This window comes from Lepidochelys kempii, chromosome 2 (assembly GCF_965140285.1).
Source record: "Lepidochelys kempii isolate rLepKem1 chromosome 2, rLepKem1.hap1, whole genome shotgun sequence".
Lineage (NCBI taxonomy): Eukaryota > Metazoa > Chordata > Testudines > Cheloniidae > Lepidochelys > Lepidochelys kempii.
In genome coordinates, this window is record NC_136381.1 from 259,435,229 (window position 1) to 259,461,387 (window position 26,159).

The following is a 26,159-nucleotide window of genomic DNA, read 5'->3' on the forward strand; positions in this document are numbered from 1 at the left end:
AGCCACTGCATTAGAGTAGCACTGTCTGTCAGGCTGCATGTGTTTCCTGTGTGACCTCAGATTCCAGAGTAAATTTTCAGTGTGGCGTTTACTGGACAACAGTCTGGGCCTTTCTGCTCTTTTCTTTCATTGGAACATATTTGCTACTCTCCTTTCATCGTTAAGTATAAGCTGGTGGGTGTCTGAAGGATGCATTCTGTTACAGTACAGCTTCCCCGCAGAGTATACAAGCGTCCATCTTCTCTCTGTATTCAGCTCCCGCCTTCAAATACGCTTCTTCCACACACTCCCCAGGAATAATCCACTGGAGGGGGAAGTGTGGTTTGTTTGTTTTATATAACGTGTATCTGAATCTGGTTGAGTTTTGGCCACAGGCTGATCACCCAGTGCATTGTGAGACTGAACTGTATTAACTTTCTCACCTAGGGCCCAATTCTCGTAGGTGCTGAGCCCTTCCAGTACTTCTCAGGATCGATCCTTCCCATTGTAAACTTTCGAAGGCAGAGCCTGTTTCACTCTAGTTCCTACGAAGCAGCTCGTACTCAGAGGGTGCTCAATAAATAACCCTGGACTGACACCTAAAAGTTGAAACATTGTAGTTGGTGGGCTTTTGGGGTTTAGTTTTTTGGTTTTTTTTTAATCAAAACAAACTGCTGTGTAAGATTGTGTGACCCATATGTTACTTCTCTTGTAGGTGTTAGTGGCCTGTATGACTTCGGGCCTGTTGGATGTGCTTTGAAGAACAACATTATCCAAGCTTGGAGGCAACACTTTATACAGGAGGATCAGATTCTAGAGATAGACTGCACCATGCTCACCCCGGAGCCAGTTCTGAAGTAAATATGGGTCCTTCTCTCTTGCAGTGTGTGTTCATTTCTGGTAGTGCTAGATTTCTTCCCAAGCCCATGTAAAAATAACCGGAGGAATACGAGACTAGGTCACCCAGTTTGCTACCCTGTTACCCTGTAGCAATGCAGAATATCTAGGTGGCTGCACTTAGCTAGGTAGTTCATGGAAGCTGCTGTTCAAGTAGATATCTACCGAAGGTTTGTATATGGGCCCCATTATCATAATGGCTGAGAGCCCCGCAATCTGTAATGGATTTATCCTCATAACCCTCCTATGAGTTAGGGTAATGCTCTTATCCACATTTTACAGATGGAGGAACTGAAGAACAGAAACTAAGGGTCTCACAGGAAGTCTGGCAGAGCAGGGACTTGAACTCAGATCTTCCAAATTCTAGATTAGTGCCCTAACCACTGGACATTGCTTCCTCTCCACGTGGAAGCATGGCAGAAACCACTACTATCCATTCATGGTACAAATGTAGTACTAATGAATGGTACCAGCCGTGGAGACTGAAGTCCTTTGTTTATCCACAGCACAGGTAGAGCACAGAAAGCAGCAAAGCAATAGGCCTCATACAGCTCCCGAAGTGTGTCTCAACCCTGCCCAGGAGGCAACACCTCGAAGGGTGAGAGTGTAATTCAGTCTCCATACCTCTCCCATCCCTAGCACCTCTGCGAAAACTGCCAGACAGGATGCTCAGTATGTTCATGGCTGTATGGTGTGGTGTAGATGCTTTCTGGGAATTGGGCTGAGACCATGGAGATGGCTCACTGAATCGGCACTGGATAGTAAAGACTTTCACCTGGTAACAGCTTGGGTCACACTCAAACCAATGACGGAAGAGTGAGTGTCCACGTGCCACTGCCAGACACCTGACCCATCGAGTTCCCCTACAAATGCATCCTTATCTTGCTCCAGTAATTATGCAGTAAACGAAAGAGAATGTGGTGCTATTTTACTGGCCCAACGTATTAACCTAAAATGGATTCAGGGGGTATCCAGGCTTTCTCAAGGATCCTTATGGCCACAGACAATTTCTAAATGAGGAAACTACTAAATACGGGTCCATAAACTGAAGCAAGAATGAGCCTGCACTTTGGTTGCATGGTTTAGAGGAGATTTCTTCAATGTCGGTCTTCACTGTGGGCTCACATGCTACTCTGGTGCTGTCAAGTGACACTATGTGTTTCTAAAGTAGTGTCTTCCGTTCCAGGACCTCTGGCCATGTAGAAAAATTTGCTGACTTCATGGTGAAAGATGTGAAAAATGGGGAGTGTTTTCGTGCTGATCATCTCTTAAAAGGTACATTCTGAGGCCAGGACTGCCTGAGAGATTTCTTGTGTGTGCTTTATGCTCCGTAGGGGAATGCCCTGCTTATTGAGGATAGACGAGATGACCTAGTAAGTATCTTGTATATTAATGTCTATGGTTCACTAAGGGAGACAGTCACCCCAGTGTTGGTGACCCTTGCAAGACCTCCACCCCATTTAAATATTGTCTTAAGGTCTAAAGTGATGCATGGGACCTCTGCTGTGGAATGACTTTCACTTAATAGAAATACCATACAACGAAGATCTCATTTTTATTTTCTAATAATTCATAGATTAAGCCACAAGGGATTGTTGGATTATCTAGTCTGGCTTCCTGCATAACAAGCCTGACCTTCCATCTAACAAATCTAAACAAAGCATATAAAGGCTATGCTTTGGTCTTATTTTTCTTATTGTTCTGATGAGTGAAACTTGCTTTTTGATCGAATCTCAGGTTAAATTTACTAGAGAGATGGTTGCAGGACAAAGCTGCTGGACTGCATTTGTTTCGTGGAAGAGGCATTTCAAGGGTTCTGTTGAGCCTGATATGCTTAGAATCTAGCCTACGTAGCGGGTTTTAAACATGCACCCTGGGCATTTTCTCAGGTTGAAAAATCAGTGTGATTCTTTACATTGATTTGTATTACCCAAACCATGGAATCCTAGACATTGGAGATGGAACAGAGCTGCGTCTTGTCCATCCCCTGGTCAAGTGAAGGATAGGTGCAGTCTAGCTTTAAATGGCTCATGCCATAGGGGCTTCCATCATTCCCCTGGTGATATTGTTCTGCATCTAATAGATACTAGCACTAAGAAATGGTCTCAGAATATTCAACTTAATATTTTCTTTGCCTTTATGTAACATGCTAACCAAGAGTGTGTATGTCCCCTCTATGACTGATTCACAGAGGAAAGCCACCTGTGTTACTATCTGCTAGTGGACCAAATCATTTTGCTCAAGTGGTAGAGATCTGTACTTTGGATCTAGAGGTCCTGGGTTCGCTCCCCACTGATAACTTGCCCTGTGGAGGGTCGCTACACTTAATAAGAAAAAAAAAAAAAGGGCTGTACAAGCCAATAGCAGTGAATTCGTATGTATGTGCATGAACACACGAGAGAAGGAAAAGCCTTTCTGAAACGGGAACAGATTTCACTCTCGCGCCTCCCGTCCCTTACCCAGAGCCCCTTTAAAATAAGGGGTGGGGGAGGAAAGAGTGACACAGGAACTGTTTGCTAAATATACACAACATGCCCTATCCTGTCCCCTCTCAACAGAAAACTAGAGAATGTCAGAAATGACAAATTGGAAACACTGGGCCACATCCTCAGCTGGTGTAAATCAGAATAACCCACTGACTTCAGTGGAGCTACGGTGATTCACATGAGCTGAGAATCTGGCCCATTGTATTTTGTCCAGTGGGATGTACATGCATTCTCATGCTTTATAATCCTCTTGATTCATTTAGTTTTAGGATTAGAGTGGTTCAATGATATTGCTCAAATGTGAACTGATTCCCTACTTCCAATGCTTATAGCTCACTTGCAGAAGCTGATGTCTGACAAGAAATGTACAGCTGAGAAAAAGACTGAAATGGAAAACGTTTTAACGCAGGTCAGTGCTTGAACAGGACAATGAAAACTTGATAGATGACGTGGCAGAGATGAGGTGTGGTACAAACATCCAAGAGTGGCATCCTTTCCCATTTCCCTAAGAGAAGAAGCACATGCCGCTTCCCACATCTGTTGTTAACTTTCCAATGGGCACCGTTTTTTCAAGCAGACATGAGGGCTGTAGCATTAGACGTAAATGTCCAAATCAAGCACATCCCCCTATATGCACATCGGTCTCTTAAATATACTTATTAAGGTGCTGCTTTCCTGAAAGGAAATGTTCTATTGGAAAACCGCTCAGAGGGCCCTGTCTGTACCAAAGTCGCTATAGCGTCACTTTGTAACCGAGGGCAGGATTTGTGGACCTTGCTCAGATGTCTGTACCCAAGGTGCTCATTACCTCATCGGGCTCACTGTGCCTCTATGTACAGGAGATTTTTTGGTTAAGCAGATCCACCACCTATTGCTCTTCAGAGAGAGACTGGTCTCATGCATGCTTCTGCAGCCAGATGGTTGCAGATCTGTTTAGAGAACATTCTCTGTGACCAGCCTAGTGAGGAGGATTGCACCCCTGTTGAGCCCCCTGCCCCCCACTCATACACAAGGCTCAGCTATTTGGGCCAGATGCGAGGGACAAGAATTATATCTGTAAGGTTTAGTGGTAGCTTTTTAAATAGTTTTTGTACTGGATCAAAACCTGCAGTGATGTCTCTAAACACTTGGGAATTGTTTCTCTATAAGAATCCCAGTGTGCAGTTGCTCTTGTTTACAATTAGAATGGTTAGTGCTGCAGGCTAACATTCCTGGGCTGCAGTGTGTAAAGATTTGTCTTCATTTAGTTTGTTTGTTTTTTAACGTTCGTTCCCATAGCTTTTAGAATAAGTGCTTTCACAGCCACACACTGTGGTGCAATACACAGTACTATATCTGGAGTCATAGAGTCCTGGTCAATAACTCTTCCACAGTACTGCACTGAACTTTGACCCTATTACATTTGTCTCTTTGTGCTGTCCCCTGCTGTAGCTGATAGAGCTAGTAGGCAGTCCCCTTGTGGAACCTCTTTGCTGCTGCAATCAGCTTCTCTGCTGCAGATCTGCTCTGCAGTGCTATAATGCAAGGTGTGATGCTTGGCATGTGTTGCGTCTGGTGCACCAGGTAATTACAGGGTTGTGGAAGGAGGCAAAACACGGCAGAAATTGTAGTTGACTTTCTTCTTCTCCCTCCCAGCAGTTCCTTTTTTCTGTCTCCCTCCTGCCCTGGCTGGTTTGATTGGAACTGTTCAGAAGTAGGTTCTGTGTAGGTCCTTGTGACTCCGCTGCCACTTCATACCCAACCTCCCTTGCAGAGCTTGTACTTCTAAAAAGAGTGCAGGCCTTGAAAGGCTCTGGGCTGCAGCTGATGTTAAGGTGGATCCATAGGTTTTTCAAAACTTGTTCTTCCATCCCTGCTACAAACCGTAGCCCGCACCCCAAATAAAATACTGGGTTCCAGTCCTAAAACAATCTCTTCCAGGGTGTCCCTGACCTCATGTTTAATAATAGATGGGAAGGGGGCGACCCGTCACTGCTTCAACCTTGCCTTGTAATTTTAAAAGAACCATACTTGTGCTTTGTTGCTAGTTGGACAACTACAGTCAGCAAGAGCTCGCCGATCTCTTTGTGAATTACAACGTGAAGTCTCCAGTCACAGGGAACGACCTGTCCCCTCCTGTGTCTTTCAATCTGATGTTCAAGACCTCCATTGGGCCTGGAGGAAACATGCCGGGGTAGGTAGCAGCCTCCTGCTGCCTATTTTCTTTGGGCATGTGGCTAAGAGTGTCCGCAATTTTCCATTGCCCAGGATTGGAAATGAGGTCCATACGAAATGGAAAGCAAACCACATTTCATCTCAGGCAGCCTTCCCTCCACAAATCGCTCCTGCCCAGTCTTTCCCCCAGGCTGCTTTAGAGCTGTTATTGCAAAATAGATTCTTAAGGTGAGGAGGACCCTCACGGCTGTAGTAGCCCATGCAGTTCTTGGACTCCCACTCTGCTTGAGAGGCCATAGTGGCTGGTGGATGTAGGCTAAACTGTATGGCACGGGGCAGCAAGGCCCTGTGAATTGCAGCAGGGAGGGCTGCCACCTGTGCAAGGCCTGGACTCCTGTTCCCCATGCAACAGAACATTATTTGTTCCACAGGTGTCCATGACCTCTGTGACTAAGCAGGAAGGGACATGAAGCTAGTCTGTTGTAATGTTAGGTACGTAGCAAAGGTAGCTATCATTTGTGGTCCATGGCCGCCATCTAGGTTGATGCACTAAAGATTGAACGGGGGACCTCCAGAGCTAAAAGCATAGGCTGCTACAACTTGAGCTAAAGATCCAGGCTCTCTAGCTGAGGCTGTAACAGACTCATCCTCTGTGGACTGGCACAGAGCGGGACATGGAACACCCACTCACCAGGGGCCTATGTGAGCATTAGCACCGGAAGTCTTAAATGAGCTTAGACAAAGACGAGGTCATGGCTAATCTGTGTGGGTAATTTTGTGCCTGGAATTAGAGACCTGAGATAAAACAAGCCTTCCTCCTTTTTGCATCAAAACAATGTTTGTCTTGCTTCCCCGTCCAGTCACGCACCTATGTCTTGTTTTTTTTCCAGCTATCTGAGGCCAGAAACTGCACAGGGAATTTTCCTCAACTTCAAACGCCTTTTGGAATTTAACCAAGGCAAACTGCCTTTCGCTGCTGCCCAGATTGGAAATTCCTTCAGAAACGAGATCTCACCCCGTTCTGGCCTCATCCGAGTCAGGTACTGCAAACCGTCTCCCCCAGCAGAACATCTGGCAGGTGATCAGCTGCCTCTGGGAACATCAAAGCTCCCTCTGACCTAAGTGTCTCTTTCACTGATTTTCCGTCCACTCTGCTCTTTGGAAGAATGTCTTGTGCCTTGTAAAAGGCTATTAGTAGCTGCATAATAAACGCCTTAAAAAGTAATCAGAGTTTACTGGCCAAGAGTATCTTGGTTATGAGACTCTTGCTTCAGAAACATTGATAAGAATTTGTAGTAGGCATGAAAACTTGGCATTAAAACATGGTTAGACCTTGGAGTAGTTTTTTTTGTCTCAACCTTAGATCATATGACAAAGAACAAACGGGGACTTTATCTCTTAGATAAGGTGCTACGGGACATTAGTCAAGCAAGAGACCTTCAGATCTTCAAAGCCTTCTGTTTACAATAGGTGGCATCTGAAGTGGGTACAATATTCAATTTCCCTGCCCTAGAATGCACTAAGAGTACCTCCTAAAATGTTCATGGAGTTTCCACAGACTTCAGTGGGTGAGAGATTGTGCAGCTAAAGCTTTGAGGAATTTACCCTTAAGCTGATCACTTTGTGCGTGGCTAGTTTTTTAAAAAAAGAAAAAGAAACCTGCCCACCTGACAGAGCTCATAAAAGCTTGGTAGGGAAACCAAAAATGGACCCATTTCACTTTTTAATGATGGCCTTAGTATTGAAACTGTGTCTTTCTATGTAGATATCTTGTCTCCTGGTATGTTTGGCATTGCAGCTCTTGTTCGCAGACCCAGATTCTGATCTCTGATTGAAACTTCTTTAGCTTCTGATAGATGTCAGTGGAGTTACTCTGCAGTTACACACGGTGCATGTTGTAAAATTGATAACTGAGTAACATAATGACATTTTATGGCATTAGCAGGGGTGCAGTGGCATTACTGGCACTGAGGTTTTTTCAGCCCTCCTGTTCTCTTTGTTTCTGACTAGATCTCACAACATTATCAGGGTGAGGTCAGGTCGTAACTTGGGTGGGAGACCTCCAGAGGACACAGATGATTTAGGAAAGGATTTGAGTATTTCAGTAGGTGGTGTTCTTCCCTCTGAGTCAGTGATGTGATAACCAAGGTCTAAATCAGTCATTCTCAAACTTTTGTATTGGTGACCCCTTTCACACAGCAAGCCTGAGTGCCGACCCCCCTTACGAATTAAAAACTCTTTTTTTATATATATTTAACACTATTATAAATGCTGCAGTGAAGCTGATTTGGGGTGGAGGCTGACCACTCACAACCCCCCCATATAATAACCCTGTGAGCCCCTGAGGGGTCACAACCCCCAGTTTGAGAGCCCCTGGTCTAAAGGCTTCCAAGAGAATTTGTAGGTACCTTTTAATAGAAGCTAAAGGGGGGGGAACCTCCAACGTCTGAAGAAAAGTGGCATACTTTCTAATCTCAGTCTGTTCCCTTGGTACTGCACTTGTTGGTGTTTAAACTCCTGATTTGAGTTTTTAACAGGCTAGAGCACATTGAAAAGGCTGGTGGGAAAGGTTCTTTGTGGAAAGTGTGATGGTGGTTTATATGCAGAATAGGCATTAATGCTAGCATCTGGCTCTGTATTCTGCTTAGAGAATTCACCATGGCAGAAATTGAGCACTTTGTGGATCCCAGTGAGAAGTGTCACCCCAAGTTCCAGAGCGTGGCAGATCTCCACATCTTCCTGTACTCCTCCAAAGCCCAGGTCAGCGGGCAGTCCGCCCACATGATGCGTCTGGGAGATGCTGTTGAGCAGGTAATGTTACTTGAACAACCATTCACAACTTAATTCTATAGCATGCTTGCAGGGGTAAATTAATTCCAGACGTGTAAATCAGGAATACCTTCATGGAGTCCAGTGGAGTTACTCCACATGGGCACCTGTGAGATCAAAATCTGGCCTTCATCAGTACTCAAGGGACACAGTCAGGTAGCACTGTCACATAGGTTAGGCTTCTAGGTTAGTTTTTGGGAGAGGGAGCATGTTAGTGGTACAACACCTGCTAAAAGGCTGTGGGCAGCCTGAGAATCCAGACTCCCTTTTTGCATCACCTGGCACCAATACGCTGTGTGTTGGGTTTGAATCCCCAAAACCCTGATTCTTCATCCGAGTGAGTTAAAGAGAGAACACGACTGGTCACCTAAAAACAAACACTGACTGATATAATACAGAAACCCATTTAGATTGAAAATCCTTTAGGTTGGAGGCCATCTTTTTGTTCTGTCTGTGCAGGGATTAGCACAGTGGGGTCCTGGTCCATGACTAGGGATGATAGGCATTACCACAATGTAAATAACATGCACTGTTGTATAAAAGTATACTGTTACGTCTGTACGTTTTGGAGACTTTTTGGTGCAATTCCTTGTTGATACTAGATATTTGTAACAGAACATTGGTGACTGTGTTGTACTGATGGTATGAGATGACTGGTAGCGCAAGGGGAGGGGTTTGTCTTGCAAATTAATAAAAAAGAACAAAACAACCTCACACAAACTGTCAATACAATAATTAAAGATGATTCATCAATAACTCTGCTCAAATTCCCAGCAGCCAAAATGATCTCTCTGTGGAGGGGTGGGGCCAGAAGTGATGGGAGGGAGTAAGAATACTTTTGTAGACTCTTTCCCTATCCCTTCCTTTTCATCTTAGCCTCTACATATTTTGTTCTTTAGGGCCTGATCTGAACCCTTTGGACTCAATCCATTCTTTAATCTGGCCCAGAACCTTTCCTCCTCAGTCAGCTCCTCCAGACCCTCTAATCCTGTTAATCATTTTTCTTTGAACTCTCCCCATTATGGGGCCCGTGCATTGAGCCTGGTAGGCATGGGTTCCCAACTGCCTTACAGGCATTCCAAAACACCTCCGGAGGTCACTTTGTAGAAACCCATTTTAGAGGTGGAAAATCAAGCACAGAGAGGCCGAATGACTCGCCTAAGGTCCCACAGCAAAGCAAAGGCAGTACTGGGAGCAGAACCCAGGAGTCCTGATTCCCAGTTTCCCTGTCTTAATCGTTAAACCTTCCCTCCATAATCTACAGAGCTACACTTCAGTATTTGAAGGTGGCCTTTTCATAGATTCCAAAACCAGAAAGGATCATTGTGATCATCTGGTTATGACTTCCTGTGTAACACACACCGTAGAACTTCCCCAAAGAAAATCCGAGAGTGCCTCTTTCAGCAAAACATCCACTCTTGATTTAAAAATTGCCCGTGATGGAAACTCCATCATAACCCTTGGTAAATTGTTCCAATGGTTAATTACTCCCATTGTTAAAAATTCACACCTTTTTTCCCATCTGAATCTGTCTTGTTTCAACTTCCAGCTGTTGGCTTGTGTTAGACCTCTCTCTGCTAGACTGAAGAGCCCACTGTCAAATGTTGGTTTCTCTGGGTACGGTGCAAAGCCGTGATACGGTATTCTGCTACCTGGCAAGTTCAGTAGTTTCAGTCACAAATGATGCGCTCGCAGCTCTTCTGTTGGGAGATTTTCCTGCACAGTACAGAGATTTTGCTGGACTGAGCTCATGATGCAGTGGGTTTCAGGACACATATTGTATCTCAATTTACCACGTGCAGCAGCAAGAAGCTGTCCCGCAAAAGTGAAGTAGTGTCCGCTGTCTCCAGTCTTTCTGAGGCGACAAAATGTTGTTGTGGAAAGTAACAAAGTGTGTGTTTCTCTCTCTCTCTAGGGTGTGATCAATAACTCTGTACTAGGTTACTTCATTGGCAGAATCTACCTCTACCTTACAAAGGTTGGTGTATCCCCGGATAAGCTGCGCTTCCGACAGCACATGGAGAACGAGATGGCTCATTATGCCTGTGACTGCTGGGATGCAGAGTCCAAAACATCCTATGTAAGTTGCTGGATTAAACCTACCAGCAGGGTCTTGAGTTGCATGTTGCACTTTCCCCATGCACTGATATGTTCCTAGTCTGGCACGCTACTAGTGAGATGGTCTCCCAACTCTGTCTATTAAAGTGAAGAAATTCAACAGGTAGGTTTAAGGCTCCTCTCTGCTCAGCTTCATGCTCGCACAACTCCATTGACCGCAGTGGAGTCACTCCTGCTGGACTACTGCTGCAAAGGGAACGTTCACCGCCGTGCAGAAGGAACACGTGATGTAAACCCTAGTCAGAGGACATAAGTGGCATGTGGATGAATTGCACCCAAGTGAGAAGAGAATCGGGGCCCTATGGTTTCCAGCTTGTTACCCCAATAAAATCAGTGGTGGAGGAGACTCTACTGCTGGAGCTGTGGGCCCAAGGCAGCTTCCTTCCTGCTCCATCCCCAGCCCCCCTTTGACTATGAGGGCTAAAAAAGGACTCCCTGCTGCTGGGAAAGCTACTGCTCTAGGAGCTGTTTTCCCAGGACCTCTGTTCCTACTCCACTCCTGCTCCCCCTTTGCTGCTGGAAGAATTTTGTGATGTCGGGACTTAGTGTACACTGTGCTTTCCTATGATTGTTTGTTGGGCTTTTAAGATCTTGTGTGTATATATTTTTTTTAAGTGAACAGGAAGGTTTGTTAGGGGTGTAGCAGATTTTTAAACCCTCCTTATTGCATGTTTTTAGAGAGCTTATTGCTACTTCTATTAATCTCGATGGTGGTCTTTATATTAATCAGCAGTGATATTTTTGAACGGAAGCTTCTTAGGGGGCTCTTCTATTGATCAGTTATGGCGACTGGAAAGAGAAGAAACCTCACGTGTGAGAGAATCAGATCAAATCTTTTAGCTGGAATTGGGTAGGGTGAATGAGCAGTTTTTCCCATTAGAGTAAAGCCCTCTCTTTGCACCTGACTAGTCTTTTCAAGTGGGACGGGGTACACTAATTCTCAGACTACTGAAACTACTTTGAGAACTCCGAGGAATTGAATCACAAGACAGGGTCAGAAGGCTGATGGGATTCTGCCAGCCACTACGAACGAAAGCCCTACCATCGCAGTGATCGTCTCATGGCAGATCCCTGCAAGAGGCTCTGTTGAAGTCAAGAGGTCCAAACTGGGTTGTTTCTGCATGCCCAAGGGATGGCCCATGCAGAGCCCATTACAGGATGGGGACTTTAGGAACACAGTACCGGAAGGGACCTCCTTGGTCATGGAATCCAGACTTCTGCTCTTCTAGGTTTGGATAGCTGGTTCAGTTAATTAGGAGTTTGCTTTAGTTTAAGATATGAGTAAGGATCTTTAGGTTTGGCTCTGTGTGGGTAAAAATACAAGTGTTCTGGCTGAACACTAATCATTTCAACTCCTTATTGAAGTAGCTGAGGGGTTAGCCATCAGTAGTGTCATCACAGCCCACCAATGGATGATGTTACTATGTGTAAAGTTGTACCAGACTTTTAATATCAAGAATCACTGGAGCTTGCCTGAAACTGAATATAATCCCTTCATAGAAAAAATCCTGTAGAACTGAAATCCTTCTCTGTTCCTACAGAATGTTTAAACCAACTTACAGAATTCTGTAGCAGGGGTATAACTCTGCAGAATGGCTTAAAAATTCTGTAGGAAGGTTATCCTTGTCTGTTATATCTAATAGGTTTTTCTGTCATACCCTATTGGTTTCCTCCCTGTGAAATTCTGTAGGACTTTCCTGCATGGAATGTGTTGGAGCACAGGGATGTTTCCTGTACACACATCCTCTTCGGGTATGTCTACACTGAAGAAGAGGTTTGTGTAAGCACGAAAGCATCTGTCTCCCCAACAGAAGTTGGTCTAATAAAATGTATTCCCTCACCCACCTTGTGTCTCGAATATTCTGGGACCAACACGGATAGAACAACACTGCATGCAGCACATCTGAACATACCCAAGCAAGCTTTGAGCTAGCTACCTCAAATAGCAATAGCAGCGAAGCTGAACAAGCCTGCCCTGGATCCTGATATGTACTTGAATGGCTAGCCTGTACTGCCGTGGTGTCTGGGCTATCTGCCGAGCCTGCTTGGGTATGTCTGCACATGCTGCATTCGCAACTCTGATTGCAGTGTAGACAGACCCTTTGAGTCTTTCTGTTGCCAATTAGAATTCCATGCAAGCAGGTTTTGACTGCGTATACATGTGGGTGCGTGTGTGCACACGCACGCCAGAATGTAGGGAGAAGATCAACGCGCCTTGTCTCATTTATGGCCACGTTGTAAACCAAACAGCTCAGTGGTTTTACAAAAATATTTGGAATTCATTGGCAGTGCTTTGTGCAAATTAATTTGGTCACAGACTCTTCCTTTCCACACAGGAACGTATGCAAGGAAATGCTTCAGTCAGTTGTGAATCATATGTTACTTAGCAGATCTTAAGCATGGCCTCTTTGAGAGTTGTAAAGAGGCAAGTTGGCTACTCTGCCCCAAGCTCATGAAGTGATAAAAGCCTCAGTGATACCCAGTTACTCAGCTCATCTCATGAACGCTTACGTGAATGTAAAAAATGTACGCTGTTACCCAGGTCCTCTGCTGGTGTAAGTCTGCGTAGTTTCACAAGCCTGGGTAGAGAACCTGGCCCTGCATGTATATGCACCTTGTATATTACATAACTGGTTACTTCTCGAAGCAAACGGAGGGCCGTTCAGATTAGGGAGGTGCTGGTGGAACTAATGCTGCTTATCATAACAGAGCTAATTGGATAGCAAAACCAGGCCTGGGAGCATGGCGGGCTTAGGGGCACACAAACATGTTTCATGGCTAAGCGAACAAAAAAACAGACGGTTAAAAGCTTCCACTTTTGCTTTTCTAGGGTTGGATCGAGATTGTTGGTTGTGCTGATCGCTCCTGCTATGACCTCTCCTGCCATGCCAGAGCCACCAAAGTTCCACTGATAGCTGAGAAGCCTCTGAAAGAACCCATATCCTTGGTGAATAAAAGAGTTCTCCCTAAAGCTAGGTAGCATCTGAAACTGAAATGTCCTGAGGCCTGTGCAGGTCTGGTCAAAGTTAGACCTTTGAGTGAGTGTCTAAGTTAAATCAGGAGAGCGTGATGCTCATAGCAGTGTAATGAATATCTTTGGGGCTGACCCAGCAAAGACTTCAGCGGATGAGTAACTTTACTCGGGTGTGTAAAGTAAATACAGGCCAAAGTTTGTTTCCTGGCTCCTTGGTTTCGATTTGTTTATTTTCATGAACATTTGAAACATTATACCAGTTACTTGCGAAAGAACTTTGGAGCGTTTAAAGAAGGGTGTGAACCCATTAAAAGGTAAGCGGGTGTGGTCTGCTCAGAGGATTCAACCTGCCAGGCTGTCCGCTGGCTCAGGACCACTGATTTCGCACCCCCATATGTCACCTTCAGGGGGTTGGGAGGGACTGCTTGCCAGATTGCCCTGGTACCTATCTGGCGCATTTTCACTGAGGTGGTGAGCTGCGACTGGCTCTGGGTCAGTGGGGAAGGCCTGGTGGGCCTTTTCTTGAAGATATTGGATTAGATTCTGTTCTTGGGTGCACCAGTGTAAATCTGGAGTAACTAACTGAAGCCATTGGTGTCACTCCAGATTACTCAGGTGTAACTGAGATCAGAAACCAGCCCAGTGTGTAAAAATCTTGCTCTAATAGCGTCCATATTCATGCACGTATATGCTGGTCTAAAGTACTGACAGACCAGGAAGTGAACAGTCCCTCAGAGGTAAGCTCTCAAACCGGTGTCAGCACCGAATAAGGTACGATGACAAAACACGGACCCAAATTCTGTAGGTGCTGCCGTAATTACATCTGTTACCCAGTATGAACTAATGAAAGTGTCGGGTCAGAGTGTCCTCTGAGCTCTATTTCCTTAACTGCTCTGTACAAAACAGCCAGTGTTGTTCAGTTTGAGGCAAATAAGGGAGCCGTTGGCAAGGCCTACAAGAAGGATGCGAAGCTGGTGCTGGAATACCTTTCCATCTGTGACGAATGTTACATCAGCGAGATGGAGAAGCTGCTGAATGACAAAGGGTGAGAAGGCCCTGGGTGTGGGGCTGAATAAGATTTTCTTAGCAATTACCTACGCCAGGGATACCCAAAAAGCTGCTTGAGTAAGCTCAGTGCATCCTTCACCAGCCTTGCCAGTAACGGAAGGCCACGATAAAATGGATCATCTGCAGTTTTTACTGCTGGTGGCTCAGCCGAGAGGCAATTCTTTGCTGATGGATAGAATACATGTAAATATTAGGGTTATGTGCGCTTATGCTTTGGTTTTAAAAGGTTTACATGCAAACTAGGTGCAGCCTGCTGGCTCCTGGCAAGCTGCCCTGTGTGTCACGTAGGAGCCAGTCCTGCAAGGTACTGAATGTTACCTCTGAGGGGGTAAGAGTCCTCAGCTCCCACTGACTTCACTGGGAGAGGAAGCTGTTCAACAGCTTGTGGGTTGGGGCTCACGAGCTGGCCAGCACTGACAAAGGCGGTCAGGTCTGTTCTGAAATAAGATGCGTTCACATGGGAATGATTCCTGCCCAGTAGGGATTTCTTGGTTCATCAACAGGCTCATAAGAATAAGAACATGAGTCTGGCCAGACTGGGTGAGACCCATGGTCCACCTAGCCCAGTATCCTGACAGAGGATTTCTGGCAGAGGCCAATGCCAGATGCTTCAAAGGGAAAGAACAGAACGGGGCCATTACCAAGCGATCCATCCCCTGTCCTCCAGTCCCAGCATCTGGCAAATGGGTTTGTCGAGCTATCATTGGGTAAAACACGGGTGGCAGCAGCCAGTCTGATTTCCGGTGCCATTCGGGTTGTTGCGGTGCTAGAGAACGGTGAATATGGAGGGGCCGGGCACAGCCCCGTTTAAGTAGGTGCTTTCCGGTTGGTGAGTTAGGAGGCTCTGCCTGACTTCAAAAGCAGCATCGTTACGTTTCTGAGCAGGGTTAGTTTAAAAAAATAAATAAAGCTGCAGCTCCTATGTTGTTTGAAATAGCTTGTGCAAAACAAGCCCCGTGGAGTGACTGATGCGCTGTGTGGGTTTTTCCCCCAGTATTAGAGCCAGTTTGGTGTTTTTGTAAGTGTTTCAGGAGTGTCAAGGTAACTAAAGTGCAGGAAAAACACTACTTGTAATTCATCCAAACCAGACCTCCGAGACTGAGAAATTATCGCGGGGGCGCATTGGTCCCCCAGGAGAAAGTTAACCCAATTCCTTAACCCTCCAACGGAGCAAAGCAATAGCAGCATTTTTCAGTGGACGTAGCTTTTACCACAAAGGATGGCAATAGTTCAAACGTGACTCCCTGACGCATCCACATTCAGGATGTGCCTCTCTAAACGTAATCTCCTCTGGAAAATTGGTCTCAATGCAGGCAGCTTGGCACACAGCCTTTCATAAATGCACCCATTACTGTGTTACACACCCTCCTGGAAGCCATCAGGTTAGTATACCTGAGACACCACTACTGATTCACCAGCATGGGTGCACGGAGCCAGCTGTGTGCTGAAGTGCCTGTGGTTAGACCTGCTTTATGGATGGTTAAGTTTAGATGACTCTGTTCTGTAGGTGGCTGCCATACAAAATGAAGCAGAGTTTGTACTACAGCAGCAATTTGCCAGCTGGAAGTTTAATAAAATCTTTCCTGTTTGTGAACTGGATATTTAGGGCCAGGTTGACATCAGTGGGAGTTCTGCCTGACTGAGGACAGCTGGGGGGCCAGGAAGGGATTTGCTCCCCCTTCCCCCAGTGTATTTTGGGGTGTTTGTGGTTTTTTTAAAATTTCCTTCTGAAGCATCAGGGATGGCCATGGCTGGAGATGGGACATAGGGTGGGGAAGGCCAGGGCTCTGAGGTGGCACCATGCAGTCTCTCGGGTGCTTGGCTGGCTGGTCCTCAGATGCTAAGAGTCTAACTGATCGCCATATGTGGGGTCAGGAGGGAATTTTCACCAGTCAGATTGGCAGTGACCTGATGGGTTTTTTTTTTTTTTTTTTTTTGCCTTCCTCAGCAGCATGTGGGTGCAGGTCACTTGCCAGGATTATCTGGCTGTATCTCATTCATTTCCCTGCCATAGTGGAGGCCTCAGACACTGACGCACCTCGGTCCCTGCTATTCTCTGCCTGTGGCACATGTCTAGTCTCCTGTGGGCTGTAATAACTTGGCCTAAGTTAGGTTGTTGAGTTTAATGTGTGGGTACTGGGTGGTGCTGGTAGCCTGTGCTATACAGGAGGTCGGATCAGTTGATCTGGTGGTCCCTTCTGGCCTTATACTCTGACTGTTAAGGATTTGGCCCTATAGCAGCTGTGGGTTAACTTTTTTTGTCCGCCTTGAGAGAGCAACACCAAATGTTGTAGGAATCAGTCAAAAATAGATTTTGGCCCATCCACTTGTTTGGGAAGCTTTAACAGATCAATAATATCTTTGATTTTTCCAATTCCCATTCAGAGGTCAGGTACTCTCCATCAGAACTCAATTGACATGAAAAGTATGTGTGTGTTACAATACATGAGAAGTCTGGAATGAATGAATGTCTGGTTGTCCTGTGGTTAATTTTTCTTTTTCTGTATTTCACCCTGGAACCCTTCCATATTGTAATTGAATTTGCTCCTGGCTATTCACCACATTGCTTTTATGTTCACCAATGATTATGAAAAATTTTATTTTACAACAATAATAAAAATGCTAGTATTTAAGTATTTAAACTTAAAACTTAAATAAAACTTTAAGTATTTAAAAAAAAAAGAGAGACGTGCTACTTGTTTCTTCCTTTGATCTCTGGAGTTTGAGCTGACTTTTCTGTATAGCCCCCAAACCAGTTTGGTTTTTTATGTTTAAAAAAAAAACCCAGCAAAACGACATAAGGGAAAGTGATATAACTAGTTTTGTTGACTAATACTAAAGCACTGGTATTTTCTTTACAGGGAATTCACTGTTGAAACTGAAGGGAAAACTTTTCAATTAACAAAGGACATGGTCAGTGTGAAGAGATTCCAGAAAACACTGCATGGTAACTTCATTTACTTTTTAAAAATCTTAGAGATGGGAAGCTGATCACAATACATTTTGAGTGCAGGAGAGATAAGCAAATCTGAAAGTTGTGGCCAAAATTTTGAGACTTAGGTGCTCAAAATTAAGCACCTAAATCAGTATATAGGTTCCTAAATAAGTGGCTCAATCCCAGAGGTGCTGAGAACCTGCTGCTTTCATTGGAATTTCATTCAATGGAAGCACCTTGGTAAATAAAGTTATTTTTATTACGGTGCCTAAGTTTAGGTACCAAGCTTTGGGGCTAATGGTTTTTTAAAGAAATGTTCCCTCTGTTTTCAGATGAATTATTTCCTTTCAGGATAAGTTCCAGCACAGGATCAAAGTTGGTCAGACAGTTATTTATAGGATTCCATCTTATAAAAGAATCACTTTCTGTAATTATCAGTAGGCAGACTGCCTTCTATCTATGGTACTTACATGGCCCCCATTACCACTATAGGTGAGGCACCTACAATGTTCAATGTATTTAGCCTCATAACATCCCTGTGAGGTTCGGCACTGCTATTCTCCCCATTTTAGAGGTGGAGACTAAGGCCCAGAGAGTCTAAGTGACTAGAGCTGGTAGGAAAAATTCCCCCCGAACATTTTTTCGTTGTTCGCTGATTTGTCAAAATCAAAATGCTTCGCAAAACTGTTCAATTTTGACAGACTTCCGACACAACCCAGGCTTGGTCTCCTGCCAGCTCTCCCACCTGGGCTTCCAGGGCCCACAGCTCCAGGATGGCTCGCCCTGAGGATGGCCTCAGAGTCAGGGAGCCCTGGGCTTCCGAACTCTTGGGCCAGCTGGCTCCTCAGTCTGCTCTAGGAGTTGTGTATCTGTGAGTGTCACAGCTCCCAACTCCTTAGCAGCCCACCAAGAGATGGGCTGTGGCAGGGCCTGTGCTCCCAGGGCTTCCAGGCTCCTGACTCCCCACCAGGCTGAAGACGAGTTTAGTCAGTTTCATTGCTGCCATTCAGCGATGGACAGTAGAGAACACTGACAGTCGTGTCAGTTTTAGTCAGAAGTTTGCAGGGTGCCTGCCCTCACTGCAGGCTGCCAAGCAGGTGGCTGGGGATCCCAGGGGACATATCACTTTGGAAATACCGTGTGTCTGAAAGGAAATATTGCAGGATTTCAGTTCTGCAACGTTTTGGGGGGATTTGGCTTCGTCCCAGTTTTTTTCAAAATCTTGACAACTTTTGTGGAAGTGAACTTTGTTTTGCCAGCCAGTTCTGTTAGTGACTTGACTAAGGCCACATGGGAAGTCTGTGGTCGAGTTAGAAATTTAACCCATTTTCTAACCCAGAGATCCAGGTAGGCATCCTAACCACTAGACCATCATCCTTCCTCAGCTTTTTTTAATCACTTACGAGCCAAGATTCAGAGTACTTCCTGTTAGGTGCAGAGTATCCTTAACTCTTACTCTGCCTCAGAGACCTACGCAATCTGCAGGCATTAGCAAGGTCTCTAAGTGCCCGTCAGTCAGTGGTAGAAAGTAACTACACTCATAGTCCATCTCCATTTTATTATCTCAGAGCAGTCAGCTGGAGTTTTGGTTGCTGGTCACTTAATTTGTATTAGTACAGACTCAGAGTTCAGCTTATCCATGGCTGGAAGGGGAGGCATAGCCAGAATGAAGGAATCTAATGTTCTGTATCCATGTTCCATAGGGCTGTGGCTCTTAGAAACAAATTAAAAATGGCGTAAAATGTCCTGTGAATATAATCCCGGTGGGAGACGGTGTTGTGCCACAATGGCTGGCAGAGCAGCACTGGCCTGTTTCACAGAACAGTTGTTGTTCTAACCAGTGAAGATGGGAACACGAGGCTAGTACATCAGAAATGGCTTTTCAGCATATAAACAAAATAGCATTGCCACTTAGAAGCATACAAGCTGGTTCCAGAAACTAACAAACTCTTAACTTCTCAATTTGTCTGCCAAGGCTTTCTCTAAAATGCTGTGCCGTCTCCCCCTCTCCTTTGCTCAGACAACTAGATTCATACTAAAATGATAGCACCCTTATCAGTATGTGTCGTCCAAATCTTGATCTCCAAGTATTCCCATTGGAAGCAGAGCTATTTAAACCCATCTCTTTATACATTCACCTGCAGTAAATCCAGACCTGTGTGAAGGAGTGCAGGTTCAATCAAGTAACTGTGCTTTTGTAAACTGCCTTTCTGAATGCAGTGTGTTTTGTGCTCTAGTGGAAGAAATAGTCCCGAATGTGATTGAGCCCTCATTCGGAATTGGAAGGATCATGTATACGGTGTTTGAACACACATTCCATGTCCGGGAGGGAGATGAACAACGAACGGTGAGCCTTCATGCGTCTTCGGGTTGGTTGAGAAGCAGCTGTGGGCATTTGATTCCATACCTTGAAATACAAAACAGATCTGGGAAACCCCTGTTAGGTCAACTCGTTCCTCTCCCTACCACGGCCGGTGCGAGTTGTGCCGAGGCACTTACAATTATCTGGGATGGTTTGCACTCACCGTACTACTTTGGAGGGGAGGACTTCCTTTTCCCTGTGGGCTGAAACTTGGCAGGTCTCCCTCCAGGGGAGTGAAGTCCTTTTAAGTGGTTTGTCTGTGCTTTTGCCATCTCAGTACCATGCAGGCATCCTCACGATCCTGGCTTGAGACCTCCCTGCAACTGAGGTCAGAGGGAAAGAGTGCATGTTCTAGGTCAGACTGGTGGTGTCCGTGATGCCCAAACTGCAATCCAAGGAGCACTCACTGGTGGCCCATGGAGAGCAATGTAGCACTTGGTGCCAGCCCCCTTTCCTTGTTTCCCACGGCTACGTTTTTTTTTAATGAAGCTACATTTCTTTTCCAGCTGAGGTTGCTACTGTGATGGGATTACAAGTCGGGGCTGGAGGCGGGAGAGATGGTCTGTTATCTAGTCTCTGTTAAGATGTGATCCACCTGTGCAGATTCTTGGGAACCTGTGCTGTGTGCAGTAGGAAGGGAGGGATGGGGTAAGATGAGAGTATGAAGGCTGGGAAAAGAATCTTACTCCAATTCCCCTCCCTTTGGAATGATGTTTTTTGTTAACTTTGTTAATAATGAACTAAATCTCAGAACTATTTACAGCCATACTCCCTATCTGAATCAAGTCTCTGTTTGAATTGGAGAGGGGGTCTGCTAGATCCTAAGCACCACCATCCAGGGAGATGCATTGGGACTAAATATTTTAGTCCCCCCACACCTTTGTTTTCAGGGGTTTTGGGCGAAACATGCCTTTACCTCTGAAGCTTTAATGATGTACAGAGGGCCAGCTCCTCTGCTGGAAGAAATTGGCCTAGCTCTACTGATTTCACTGGAGCTGTGCTGACTTACCCCAGCTAAGAACCTGGCACAGATTGTAGCTGCTTAATAATTAAACTCGTGTTTATTTTGACTGTATTTGTGTAGTTCTTCAGCTTCCCGGCTGTTGTAGCACCCTTCAAATGCTCTGTCCTTCCTCTGAGCCAGAATCAGGAATTCATGCCTTTCGTCAAGGAGCTATGTGAGTAAATGCAGCGCCGCGGATACCCACATGACCATGGATTGGAAAGATGTGGTGGGGGGGTGGAAATCAAGAGTGGGGGGGGTCTTTTAATGATGCTTGTTTATGCCAAAGGTAGTAGCATGCACCTGAGGTAGGGAGAACTCCAAAGCTTTCAGCATCTTCTGCCATTGGAGACCTCTGCATTGATGTGAACCAGCCTTGCAAATTTATCATATAAACTTATCAGCTTAGGTACAAAATATGCTCCTTTGCTCTTTACCGTGAGTCCTAATGAAAAAACTGTTGTTTACCTGCATGTCAAAAAATGTGACTCACCCTGCCCATGGAATGGCTGCGGTGAGTAGTGTGTTTGTTGCTTAGAGCAGGACAGGAGCCCAGACTGCTGCGTCCTGTTCCCAGCTCAGCCACTTACTTGCCATGTAGCCTCTGAATAAAACCTAGACCTCCTTGTGCCCAGCCCTGGGCTTTAGTTTCAAAGGTAGCCCTTCCCCTCTGGTATGTCAAAGCACTTTGCAAAGTAGTGCGAGAGAGCACAGTAGCAATCGCTGTGTAAGTCGGTGGAACAGCCGTGAGGTCCCACAATGTTAGAATCAGGGCTTGCTTGGAGCTTTTGTTTTCAGCTCTTTGAGATAACCTGTCTGGGCCCAGACACTGAGATGAACTGGTTCTTTAGTTAGTGTTTCGCTGCAAGACCTTTAATGTCAGGCTTGAGAGACCCTTGATTCGGTGTCCTCTTTCAGAAGACTTAGCAATGCACAATAGAGTGCTAACCCTGCACTATAGTGTCTGCATGGTGTGGGTATGAGCCTGAACCCTGGTGTGGGCCTCGAACCCGAATCCTTCTGTCTCAATAAAGTCACTTCTTACTTTCTAGCCCCCAAAGACATGCAGCCTCCCCCTAATTATTACTAATGTTGTACCCGAATTGCGCTAGGTGCTTTATAGGCATAGAATAAGGAGCAATCCTTACCCCGAGGAGCTTAAAACATAAGGGCCAGAATCTCCCACCCTGGCTTCGTGGGCAGCCCCACTGACCTCAGAGGGACTGACTGCAGCCAGGTGGCGACACAGGACCCTGTGTGAACAACTTCCAGTTAAGAGTTGGGCTGAGCAGCAAATAACTGGCGTGGGGAGTGGTTTTGGGTCCGCCTTGCTGGGACAGTAATGCCTGTCCATTGGTACTCCCCTCACCCTTTTCTATTTATCACCCTGTGGGTCTGAGTCCTTCTGATCCTCCAGCCCAGCCGGGCTGTTGCTAATCCTGGGAATCTCCGCTTCTTCCAGCTGAGGCGCTCACCAGGAACGGCATCTCCCACAAAGTGGACGATTCCTCCGGCTCCATTGGCCGGCGCTATGCCAGGACCGACGAGATCGGCGTGGCTTTCGGCATCACGATAGACTTCGACACGGTGAACAAGGTGCCTCACACAGCCACTCTAAGGGACCGTGACTCCATGCGTCAGATACGAGCCGAGGTAAAATGCCTGCATGTGTGTTAGGGAAGGAGTTAAATGTATGTAACTAGCACAGGGGCTGGGCCTGTTGCCTCTGAACCTGTGGGCATACTGGCCTTGGTGTGAGCCATGTACAATCCATGTGTTCTGAAGGTGAGGGGTATTCTCACCAGCCTGCCAGTGAAATGAACTGAGGAGTTACTTTCAACAGCCAGAGGGAGGGGTCACCCCTAAAGGAGCCTTGAGCCATTTAGGCACCTGCTAGAAGGCCAGCCTGCTCACTGCGAGTGTGTGCCCTTGTGGGTGTAGTTGCTGACTTGTATATGTAGCACTAAGCTGTCCCCCAGACAATCCTGTGGTGACCTGTCACTGTTACTGGGGGAAGTAGGCCTCCTTGGGGCCTCAGCATGGTGTCTCCATGGGCTGTGACATACAAGTGACCACCTTGGACCCTCTCCTTCTGGTGAACTAACCCCTGTGGCCTCTTGAGGTGCTTTAAAAGCCCAGTTTTCACTTGCTCAGACAGACTTTTCAAGTGACAGCTGATCTGACTGCCAGGGGGACTGGGCTAGCTGTACCTCTGACCCCGCAGGTTTCTTGCCCTTAATCCTCTCAGGGAGGAATCTCACAGTCCTTGCACTCAGAGCAGGAGCTGGATACGCCGACCTGGGTGCATCAGCCGCTTACCGCCCTGCAGGTCTGACTGGGTTTCAGTTAGTGATACTGACCAACAGCATTTTTGAAATGCAGGATTTTTATTCAGCATTTGGAACAAAATATTCGAGAAAAGAGATTTTCAAACAGTCAACGCACGTAGCTAGTCACAAGCTAAGGGTTTATCTACGTGGGGAGATTTACCAGCAGACCTATGCTGGTGCAGTTATACTGCAGTCGTTACCAGTATAACTATAGCAGTGAAACTATGCCAGTATAGTTCTGCTGGTAAATTTCCCTGCGTAGACAAGCCCTTGATTACATAGGATGACTCCTCGAAGTCTAGGCGCAGAACAGAACCAATGTACATTCTCCCAGCAAGCCCAGATTTTCCTCTCTCTCCGTGGGAGTCTGTCAGGGTCTCTCGGGGTTGGTCTACGCTGCAGATGCTACAGCGGTGTAGCTGGGCCACTGTAGGGCCACGGTGTAAACACTTGCTACAACGACAGAAGGGGGTTTTCTGTCACTGCAGTGATTCCAGCCCCTTGAGAGGCGGTAGCTAGGCTGCCAGAAGAATTCTTCTGTCAACGTAACCTTGTCTATACTGGGGCTTAGCTTGGCTTAACTACATCTCTCTGGGTCGATCTAGGGTTTAGATGTAGACCAGGCCTGGGGGGTCTCATCAAACTAGTTTGGATGCTGCCCAGGAGAGTGGGCTAGAGCCCTTAAAGCTATTTGCTCTTAATCGCCCTTAGTGCAAGCTGTTAAGTGGCTGTTAGAAAGGTTCTCCTCCCCCTTTCCTTAGGTGGGTAGGCTCAGCTCCCCAGACTGCTCCTGTGATGAAATAGCCATCCCCTGCTATGGTACAGACACACCCGACACAGCTGCAGTCAATACTGCTAATCATTCAAGAGCACCCAGGTGATGGTCACTGTGACATCCTTGGGGTTCTCCAGAAGGAAGGGAGCCAAAATGGTGGCTACAGATGATGGGGGGACACTCGTGCTCCTGCAGTGGAGGAGTCTCCTGGTGGTCGCACGCCAAAAGGAGACGGCCCTGCATGCATTGTGAAGAGCAATATCTTGCTGGGCCCCTCATACAAGCATCACAGTAGCTGTCCTGGGCCTGGTCCAAAGACCATCGAAGATGCTGGAATGACTCCCATTGATTTCAATGAGTGCTGGCCCCAGTGTGACTAGTAGGTCTGATTTTTTTCCCATTGAACCTTCAGTCAATTCACACATGGTCTCTGTGGCTCTTAAACTCTGCCCCATGATCACACACTCTCAATAGCGGAGAGAAAACTCAGCAGATCCTGAGGCAGCCACTGTTTGTGCTCATCTTACAGTGCCCCAGAGCCTGTCAAAATCCCCTGCTTGCAGGTTCATTTGGACCAGTACATTCTTCTCTGCCTGTCCCAAGGTGTTGTGTTGTGTGACATTGCCAGGTGCCCCTGTGCTCCGCCCAAGTGACAGCTGCATTTCACTAGTGAATCCCCACGCTATGAGTAGTTGACCAATATTCGCTACAGTGAAAAGTGATCTAGAATCAAAATGCCCTGTTGCTTGGAGACCCAATGACTTGATGTCCCAGTGGGTGGTGATGAATTTATGGCTGTAAAAATATTACATGAAAATGTTGGACAGATCTGCTCTCACCAGACTGAGACAGTTGATGGCGTTTGTATTTGTAATACAGTGTTAAACATTATCCATGTACCCATAGGATGAAAGAAGTCAACTTAGTGGTTGTGTGGCCTCATGTCTTGCCTCTTTCTGTGCACTCTCCTCCTAGGTCTCTGAACTTCCTACCATAATCCGGGACCTGGCAAATGGTTGCCTAACTTGGGCTGCCGTGGAGGCAAAGTATCCACTCTTTGAGGGACAAGAGACTGGCAAAAAGGAGATAATAGAGGAAGACAATTACCTGAAATAAGCCCCATATGATGTCCACTTTTTACTGTTCATGTTAATATGAAATAAACTATCATGTGTATTATTCAAAGCTGCATTGTTTGTGCACCCAGGGACTATGTTTTTTCCTCAGTTGCTGCCTGATTTTAACTTTAAACTGAAATAATGGCAATTAAAGGTGTTATGAATAAAACTGCCCATTGCCTTTGCTTGCTTTTCCATCTTCCAGCCCTTTGACTTTATCAGCCACCGTGTGTGTTGGTTCTTGGGGGCCCAAATGAAAATTGTGGGTGCACAAAAGAAGGCTGATCCAGTCTTTAGACATGAGTTCAAGCCCTTGCTTCTACCATAGATTCCAGTGTGATTTTGGACAAGTTACTATGTACCTCACTTCCCGTTCTGTAAAATGGGGGTGTGAGGATAAATACATTAAAGTACGAGGCGCTCAGTTATTTCGGGGGATATAAGTACCTCAGACAGACAGGTGTGGGCTGAATTTGGCCTTGTGTCCAGAAGGAACTCCTTCACCCTTTCTGGAGAGAGAAATACAACAGTCTATTGGGTTGGTGGCAGGCATGGTTATTTCTGAGACTCCATGGGATACCGCGTAGCCTCAAGCCACGAAGCCTAACCTTTAATAGCGGTGCTTTGCACGCGCCTGCTGGAGAGCTTAACAAGCTTCGTATCTCAGGTTAAGTGTCATTACTCCCGCTAGCCTTGCACAGCCAATACTGCTAAGCAAGAGAGTTGGATTGTTTGTTGTACAACAGAGGGCTTGATTTGCCCCAATTGCTGTGAATGGCAATACTCCCGCTGACATCAGCGGCACAGGGTTAGGTGTTCACAGCATGGTTTACTAAGCGTCAGTTACACCGGTCCGGCCCCATTGACGGTAATAAGGCTGCACAGATGTCAGAGGCCCTGCTTTAGCCTGCAGAACCATTACCTGTGCGGACGACGCACCAAGGGGAAATAAATCCGCTTGGCTGCTGGAGAACAAGCAGAGTGCAGCCCTGGCAGTTAGTAAACATCTTTTCACATGGAAACTGAGCCAGGCCAGAGGCTTTTCCCATCCCTCAAATACTTTTGGGAGAGTGAAATTTTGTCCCCTCTCAAGTAGGGCCAAAAAATGAATCTAAACAATATTCACAAACT

General features: G+C 46.1%; 1 protein-coding gene across 1 annotated transcript in view; it reads left to right on the top strand.

Annotated features, from left to right (window-relative positions):
• The window catches only part of GARS1 (glycyl-tRNA synthetase 1), a 35,690-nt gene extending 10,493 nt beyond the window's left edge, over positions 1-25,197 (top strand). Inside the window, exons 4-17 of the mRNA XM_073334734.2 lie at positions 695-836; positions 2,063-2,151; positions 3,695-3,771; positions 5,390-5,535; positions 6,407-6,556; positions 8,165-8,327; positions 10,261-10,425; positions 13,294-13,401; positions 14,337-14,482; positions 17,367-17,452; positions 19,678-19,787; positions 20,887-20,980; positions 22,268-22,458; positions 24,886-25,197. Of these exons, the coding sequence (XP_073190835.2) occupies positions 695-836; positions 2,063-2,151; positions 3,695-3,771; positions 5,390-5,535; positions 6,407-6,556; positions 8,165-8,327; positions 10,261-10,425; positions 13,294-13,401; positions 14,337-14,482; positions 17,367-17,452; positions 19,678-19,787; positions 20,887-20,980; positions 22,268-22,458; positions 24,886-25,026 (1,808 nt within the window). The 3' untranslated portion in view covers positions 25,027-25,197. The remainder of the gene's footprint in view (positions 1-694; positions 837-2,062; positions 2,152-3,694; positions 3,772-5,389; positions 5,536-6,406; positions 6,557-8,164; positions 8,328-10,260; positions 10,426-13,293; positions 13,402-14,336; positions 14,483-17,366; positions 17,453-19,677; positions 19,788-20,886; positions 20,981-22,267; positions 22,459-24,885) is intronic.
• Positions 25,198-26,159: the final 962 nt, after the last annotated feature.